We start from the raw sequence: 9,417 nt of genomic DNA, 5'->3' as shown, positions 1-9,417 counted from the left end.
TTACTGTGTAGTTATACTATGACTTGGATGGGAATCTGAATGCGCTCTGAATTTCGGCAAAATCAGGTTAAATATTTAGAAATATTAATTAAAAAAATTATCGAGTCAAAGAAAAATAAAAAATATCGACTAAATCAAATTTTTAAAAAAAGAAAGCACTCGATTATCGATTCTTTGGTTATTTTTGTCTATCTTTAGTATAAGAATATCAGTAGGTATTCTCAGGAGGATGCGCAGTTGTCTCGAATATGGTGGCTATTCTTTGACTAATCAGAACATCGTCCGAAATTGTAAAAAGGAACACGATTACTACTATGTGCATTCCAATAACATTGGGGCAAGCATTTGGTTGATTGTTCTATTTAATCTGTCGCTATTATGCGCAACGGAATACCTTATATTCTTATAGCACAGAATATGAATTACATTATCGTTAAAACGTTGATCACACAATAGCGTAACTAATACAAGATCTGGTCTCGTGTTTACAGGGAATTTCGCACGTATTCGGGGTTGATAAGATCATCGTGTTACTGTCAGTCTATCAACACGATTGATGGATTTTTTAACGACGTTGCAGATTGATATTAATGTTAATACAGTAGTGTTAATATGATAGAATAGTGAGAATTAAAATGCTCTTTGGAGCGATTTTATATTAAATAAAAATTTTGAATATTCAAAATTATACATTATTTAATGCATGATTTTGTATGCTCATATATAATCATGTATGGATCAGTTTTTTTTATCCAAGCATCCTTATATTTATTTTTTCTATGAATTTACTTGTGGACATGCAAAAAGTTACTTTTCTTTTAAAAATTTTGAATAAATCTTTTTCCTGTAAAGAGAAGATTGTGTTAGTATTATTAATTTATGAGAAACTGATACGAGATAACATTTATTCAAAGAAACATAACAATTGTGTTGAATTCTGAATGCACTTTATGACGGCAACAGACGGAATTCATGATATCTTTTTGTTAAACTACTATATTAGTTGAGATCCACATTCATTGAACTTTCCCGAACTTGCAATTAGGGTGTGATTGATCGTCGACATTGATGTTGAAATCGTCTTTCCGTGGCTAACCGCATTACTCGATTAATCAAGAACTTCACATATAGCTGAGCTTACGACACTTTGAAGTTAGGCAACTGACAGATAGAATTAGGGTACACTGTGTGATGGTTTATGTTAATTTATAGATTTGTTTTCTATTCCTGCACGAGGATTGCAGTGGAATTGAACTGAACTGAACTGAACTAGTGCAATCCAGAACTGACGAGTGTAAGCGTGCAGATAAGAAATAAAAAAATGTTCTAGTGCAAGATAAAAATGTTCCATATTGTTTATATGGAAATATTAAATTCGTATGATGAAGAAAGTATTATGCAATTCCACCATTAAGAATATTCCTCAATGAAGATAATGATGGTACAAAATATTTTTGTATATAGGCTTATATAAATCATTTATATATTTTTATCGTTTTATTATTCATAAACTCTCGCACTATTTATACAAGGTCTGTTTACTGTGGCTGAACCAGTGTACATTAGTGTTTGCACTCCTTGCGCTGACTCCAGATCTGAGGTCTGTTCTTTTTAGCTAAAGTTCTTGCATGGTTTATTTTTCTTCCTTTTCTCTCCACCTTGGAGAGAAAAAGAGAAGATGAACTGTACAAGGAGTTCAGCTAAAAAGAACAGACTCCTAGTACTGCCAGTTCAATGAACTCGTGCAAATAGAAAACAAAAAACAGTGTCGCTGACGCCATTTTGGGAACAGAAAGCTTTAGTGCACACTTTTTGAACTGCAATCAATACAGGAATAGAACAAATCTTATAGCTTTCTCTACTCGATTTTTACTCAGTTTATAAGTTGTATCTGATAAAGAGTAAAATTTGTATTAACATTATTAGATACAGATAAAAAAAATTAAATAATTATTAAAACATTACTACAAATTATTATGCATTATTGCAATATTATTATATTAACATTATTTTAAATGGTAATGTAAGATTCTTTGTGTTATTTATATTTAATTTTCAATGTTGATAAACAAAATTGAAATACATATTAATATGTTGATAAACAAAGTTAAATTACATATTAATATAATGTTAATATATGTTATAATTTCAGAATATACGTTATATGCACGTAATTAATTTTGTTTTTACAGTATTGTAAAACAGGAACTTTTTGCGTGTTACATTTATTATAATTTTCGGCTCAAATCGAGAAACTTCGCAAAGTCAGTCTCAACTTGATTGCTTTGGACGTGGTATTACTTTTTGTCTACATTGGCAGTTGCATTTGTGATTTAACTGCGGATTCGGCCTGGTCTGTGTCATTGTGAAATTCGACTGAATCCTAGGTAGTTGCTCGGTGACCGCCCAAGGCGTGGTTGTCTAACAATAGATCACGAAATCCTACGTTTTCCTCGACTCTAAACTTGCTACCGTCGCGTGTCCCGGTTACACTGACAAACAAGAAAAATCAGTCTCCATTGGTTCGACCCAAGAGCATTTGCCTTGAACTCATGCGACTTGCCATTTTTAATTCCTTGCACTCAATATTGGTCTATTTTAAACATTCGATATTATTTTGGAGCGAAATAAGTTAACAATCGTGCTTTATAACAGGTTTATATATTTTTAGAATATGTAAATGTCTCATTAAATTTTTTGTCTTTGTGAGATTATCTATAAAAAAATTCTGAAATGCCATAGTTTATATAATTAAACAGATTTTTTATAAGTGAATATGCAATTAAATATTAATTGTATATAATTGTAATATTAATTTATATAATATGCGTATAAGATTAAGTTGTTTCTTTAGTGTTTTTCGCTTAAAAAGATATGTATTAAAGTGGTTCTTTAGTAAAGTCCCGAACATTTGGGGTGCCTTACCAGGATCCACTCAAAATCACAAATATTAAAATTATTGTTTATATCTTAATGCCTTTGATTAATTTTTATTTTTTATTTTTTATTTTCAATTACAAGTCTCGAAAATTTGAAGAAGTTCATCAATATACAGCTACAGATTAGAGCTGTCAATATCCGAATACCCGAGTCCCGTTTTATTATCCAATTTCATAGGTATTATCCGGATAATAGAACCGAAATTGTTTTTCTCTCTTATTTCATCGTTAACCGACCCTAGAATTTTATCAAATTCGGCACATCAACTTCATTACATATATAAAAAAATTAGATACTTCTATAATAACTGCAGGATTTACTAAAGATAACCATCTTAAGAAGTTAATTTTAATGTAACCACTCTTTTAGTAAATAATATTTGTAATATTTATTATTATTATTATTATTATTTACATCATTATCGTAGAATTTTCAATCTGACATTACCTTTTTGTTGGAAAACAGCATTTATTCTTAGGCTCAACTAATGCATTAATTATTTTTAATCGTTTATACTTGGCTTGTTTACTGAGAGACAGATTTACCCGTGTGGAAGATTCTCCCCACGGAAGATAGTCATGTATAATAAAGAAAAAAAAATTATTCGATCGATAAATAACTGGCGTGAAAAATTGTTAATTAAATAAAAGGTGCGAGAAAAAGGAGGAAGATCGATAACACGCAGCATATCACGTGCGCGAAAGATGATAGGATGAGATCCCGCTAGGATAAATTTCATGGTCGCTGTAAAAGTCCGTGGGACACGTAAATCAGTGTCGAGAAACGAGCCCGGTAGGCCATAGGACGCGAGAAAATTATTGCCGACTGGGAAAATCGAGCTTGGACGAAAGTTTATGTGACCCGCAATTCCAGGTTTACTTTCACTCTTTTTTTGTGTGGGTATTTTTGACAGTCAAATATTGTTTGTGCTATGCAATAAAAGAAGATCGTTTATAAAATTATGTGCAATTGATAAAGCAATATAGAATCTTCTAATCATGTTAGAAGATTATTTAAGTAAAAAGTAGTCATTTATTTCATTCAGTTTTCATATGAAAGTTGTGACTATTTTTGATAGACAAATATCGTTTATGTATAATATATTATGTGACAAAAGAAGAGATTGTTTATAAAATTATATGCGATTAGTAAAGCAATATAGAACTAATATATAAGAAGATTACCTATTAAGTAAAGAGCCGTATTTATTTAATTTAGTTTCTATGTATCTATGTATTAAAAAAACACTTTTACAAATTATTTGAATTTTTGTATACTTGGATAATCAATTGTTATATTGTATAATATATTAGTTACTATCTATTATTTGCTCGTCATAGGTCTTATGATTTAAAATATTTTGAAAATTTATTAGATCTTAAAATTTGTAAAATTTAAATTTAGGAAAAGTATATATATACAAAATTTTTAAAGTGTAAGTTCTAGAAAAAAATATAAAATTTAATAATAAATTAAAAATCTATGAGTACAAAAATCAAAGCTTTTTGTAAGATTTATAATTCTAAAATTAAATCAATTTGAAGTGTTTATTGAATATATAATTAAAATAATATAAATTTTGTAGTATTTTTATTTATAATAGTCATTATTATAAAATGTATTTTAGACTTACGTATTTCTTCCTCAATAATTCAAAACATAAATGACAGGTTTTGCGATATATTGCGCAGGATATTGAGCAATCGATCATTTCTAAGAAAATATTTTTTCCCTTGGACTTGTGATTGTGTCATATCGTTTCCAGAATAGAGCTTCCTTTTACATTTGGTTCCTTAGTCACGAGCTGAAATTGCGTACGGTTCGAGAAATTCACTGGAAAAAGGACCGATCTGCAGCTGTCGAGTGCGATCCATTACACTTCATTTTATCCCCAGTTCCATCAGTACTCTCTCTTTTTCACGCGCCTCTCCTTTTGATCTCTCGAGTGAAGCATGTCGGAAGAATAAACGATCGCCATTGTACGTAATATAACGTAGTTTCTGGTTTCCCCGGTAATAATACGACACTCTTCTTTCCATATCAATTTTTGTGATAAGCATTATATACCGACATATTCGTACGAAGCTTTTTTTTTTTTGGTAAAAATGATAATGAGGAGACTCTTCCCCAATGATCTTGACCTTGACACATGTCAACAGGGAATGGAAAAGTTACTTTTCCGTTACTCTTACAGCTACTTTTTATAATAACAATTTGATAACGATATTACAACTTTTTATGACTGTAACGATGATTAAACGCTGAGGTTATGCTATATTTTATGTTATCCAACGTCGGCTACTTGCTTTTTTCAATAAAAAAAAGTACGGAATATATAAGTAAATTTTGTGGCTCAGTAAAGCTTCAGTTCGCCGCGTGAGTTTAACAAAATCTATAACTAAGGAAATTTGATGGTTCAACAAAGAAATTGCACCTGTAAGCAATTATAGTATGCTAATCCAATTCTAATTCTTTGCTACAATGAAAATTGCTAATGTAACAAATTTTTTTCATTATAGAAATTACACGCCATCTTAGATAGCATGTTTTGCTAAAAATTTTGATCTATATGTATATTAAATTGATTTTCGTAGAAAGAATTATCTTTGCTGTATTAACAAACTTGCTGTGCTATTATAACAAGTATGATTACTTATAACTAATTTTATTCAGCTGTATAACTTTGCTACTTTAACATAGAAAACTGACTGTCTGTATATTACGACTGTAGATTTGCTAAATCTGTGACGTTTTTAATTGTTTTAACAAATTAATTATTTTTGTGAAAGAGATTCTAACGCAGATTCTTACAATCTCGCCATTGCAATTTTAATGATACGCAAATGTTTAAGCACGCGTTGTCACGAAAGAAAGTTAAATAGGCAGTCGAGGGTTACTGTACATATTTGCACGGTCGTACACATATTTGCGTCACTCGATACACAGTAAATGTGTAATGGAATTGGACTCGGAAACCTTGTGGGAAATGGTCGACTACATAGCTAGCCACGTAGCCGCGGAAAAGTTTTATGGATGGACATTCGCACGGCTGAGAAACGAGGACGAATGTATCTTTTACGACTGAATTCTTCAAGCACGCTGTGAATTATCCATCGCTCTCTCGTTTCCCTCGTCGTGATGCGTGCTCCCGTGGGCGACAATGTCGGGAATGTATAATTCCATCGTGCCTTCTGAACACTTGGCCGGATCGTTTGTCTAAGCTGCTACTGTTTTGTGTTGCCAACAGTGCTCATAACAATGCTTCACGAATGAATTTCTGATGCGTGAAGCGTGACATTCGCTTGGAATTATATATGATATCTCAAAATGAACTTGACCCTACGAGTTTGGAAACCTTTGAAGTGTATTCGATTTTAGAATATGGAGATGGAAGAACACCCGAATGTGGAGTTCTGATAAATTTGAAGACTTAAGCAGCTAGAAACAGATTATCAGAATTTTCGACTGTTAATCGACTGCAAATTATATATATGGGACGTTCCACGTCAATGGGGACAAATGTCTGGGTAAAATTTGTGAAGTCGAAATAAGACACTTGAGGACTTAAAATTTTCATTTTTATATGTGGTTTAAGGAAAAACGTGACGTTTTTAAAAATTCAAAGCGGTTGCTTCAATATAGCGATTAGAATAAATAAAAAACTTGTGAAAATTATTGAAAATATTTATTTCATTGATCAGGTGGTTCAAAATTCACTCAATTTCCATGAAAATCGATATTTGTGGGTTTTTCGAATCACTCATGAACAATCCGTAGTCATATTTTCAAAATTCGAAATGACGGATTCAGAACGTATTTTCTAATTCATTATAAATTTTTGTTCACAATCTATGAATCTTAATGAAATGCATCTTAGGAGACCCTCACATATCTATCTTCATGGGAAAAAAATCAATTTTGGATCATATGATTAAGACTCTAAGCGTTCCAGTCAATTCTTCTTCCACTGCAGTCATTATATTTTGACTGCGGATTATTCATGAGTGACCCGAAAAACTTTCAGATATCGATTTTTAGGATTGAATAAATTTTGGACTACTGATTAATGATTTAAGAATTCCAGTCAGTTCTTCATTCAGTACAGTCGCCATACTGGATCCGTCATTTCGAATTTTGGAAATATGACTACGGATTGTTCACGAATGATTCGAAAAACCCACAAATATTGATTTTCATGGAAATCGAATGAAAAATTTATAAATTTTCTAATTATTAAATTCTAGAAATTTATAAATCTTCTAATTATTAAATTCTAGAGTTTAAAAAGAATTGATAAACTATCACATAGTTGTAACTTGAGTTTGAATATTTTTGTCAAATTTAATTTTATTTTCTAAACGTTCTGATTTTTAGAAAGAAAAATAAAACTTATATACTAAATTTGAAATTTAGTATATATTAATTTTGGTAGTCATGTTTACTTTACGAAATTTACGAAATGTTATCTCGTATAAGTCACGAAACTGTTGCTTTAACAAATATTTTTCTGTTTGTTTCAGCTACGGTGACATGGTTCCGAAAACGATTGCGGGAAAAATCGTCGGGGGTGTATGCTCCTTGAGCGGTGTCCTAGTGATCGCTTTACCGGTACCTGTTATCGTCAGTAATTTCAGCAGAATATATCATCAAAATCAACGTGCTGATAAACGGAAGGCACAAAGGGTAAGTAAAATGTTTCAGAAATTTGTATATACTTAATACTAATTTATATAAAATCTGATGACAAAAGACTTTTTACAAATTGAGCCGAAAAAATGAATGATAGTACATTTACTCATATTTTAATTTTGGAGTAAATATTAACATAATTTTAAATTGAGACTTATAATTAATTATAATTAATTATTAAGGTATATTGTGAATGGTAAAATGTTAAAGTTTAAAAAGTTGTACCTATAAAATAGAGGGAAAATTGAGTCTATAATTTACGAAACGAACTATTTGCTATACTTCTGGTCTATTATATGAAAGTAATTTATGATTTGAAGAGATTAATTAAAGATTGAAGAGATCATATTAAGGTCAATATCACGATTCTAATAATAATTTAATATGTCTTTCGCGTTTAGTGATAAAAATTTATACTATGTCGATATGTATGCATTACAATTTCATGTAGAATCTCTTGAGATATTATCGTCTCCTTTTCATATGTATAATGCGCATCTACAAATAGCTTCGTCACTATTCGCGCCATCAAGTGTACATTTTATTCTGGTACAATAGATTTCGATACTTCTGGATGCTGTCTTCGGACTAGAAAACTCGCTTTGGTAGCTCAAGGCCGTTCTATATCAAAGTCGTGAGCGAGGCAGAGCAACAGAGTTTTCATTCTATTGTTTCAGTATATCGCGTGACTGTTCTACTATGCAAAATTACATTATTAAAAAAAGAATGCTTTCTACTATGAAACGTGCCGAAATGATGATGAAGACATGCGATATATTATTTATGGAGAGGAAAAGAAATATCCTTGATTAAATAACTTATTTTTTATTATTACTTTACTTTATTATATTTTTTTATTAATGTCGGAAATTGATTTTTTTATATTTAAGTTTTGTTGCTTACTATTCGTAATATATCACGCAACAAAATTTATATTCCTAAATCTTTTCGTAAAGCGTAGAAATAAAATAGAGCGATATTAAACGTAAAAAGCAACTTACTCAGTGTTGATCTTTATGCAACAATATGAGAGATGACTAGCTACGAACGGAGTGTATAAATTACGCGATCGACATTCTCGAAGGTGAGAAACTCTCCCGTTGCCATTTTCGTGTCTTCCCAATATCGACGTTTCGAAGATATTTCTTCCATTATAGGGAGGAAGTGGTAGTTCCCAGTCGGGTCGCAGTCGATGACACGTTAGCTCGTTTCGCGTCGTCGTTTCCAGAAGTCGGACGATTTATTCTCACCCATATGTAGCTTGTAACTTCGTCCCTGTGGCACAGTTACGACCATTTAACCGAGCATCTTACAAGCTGATGTCGTCGAAGAAAGAAAACAAGTTATCCCTTCCGATAAAAAATTTAGAACTTTTTTGGTTTTTTACGGTTGTATTTAATTATTTTTTCAAGCATTGTAATTACCAAAAATTCTGAAAGAATTAAAGAATTGTATTCTTGATAAAAAAATTAGTAGAACCTTTGGTTAATACTATTAAAATGTCACAATATAAAAACTTTCTTTATAATGTTAATTTAAAATAAAACAAGCAGATTTTTGAAAATTACGGATTTATAATTAACGTCACGTTTTTTTAAAGAAGTTGATTCTATCAAAATGATTATTATATAAATAGTTTAACTTTCTATTTTATAAGTATCGAAAAGAAGAGCAACTTTTTCAGAATTTCTTAAAAAATTCTCATGATAAGAACGGTCATTTTCACACACTCGCTTCGTTCCTGTGACACGATTACCATTTTTAGCGTCGACATTTCGGCAGCGCATC

The 9,417-nt window shown here is 30.9% G+C and overlaps 1 protein-coding gene across 8 annotated transcripts in view; it reads left to right on the top strand.

Annotated features, from left to right (window-relative positions):
- Window positions 1-9,417, top strand: part of Shal (potassium voltage-gated channel protein Shal) — a 115,842-nt gene that overhangs the window by 24,973 nt on the left and 81,452 nt on the right. For all 8 annotated transcript variants that reach the window (XM_018447378.1, XM_018447375.1, XM_018447383.1 and 5 more), the window contains exon 2: window positions 7,461-7,623. In XM_018447378.1, coding sequence (XP_018302880.1) covers window positions 7,461-7,623 — 163 coding nt within the window. The remainder of the gene's footprint in view (window positions 1-7,460; window positions 7,624-9,417) is intronic.

Source organism: Mycetomoellerius zeteki, unplaced genomic scaffold (assembly GCF_001594055.1).
Source record: "Mycetomoellerius zeteki isolate Tzet28-1 unplaced genomic scaffold, Tzet1.0 scaffold20, whole genome shotgun sequence".
NCBI classification, from domain to species: Eukaryota; Metazoa; Arthropoda; class Insecta; order Hymenoptera; family Formicidae; genus Mycetomoellerius; species Mycetomoellerius zeteki.
This window is presented reverse-complemented; position numbering and strand designations above follow the sequence as displayed.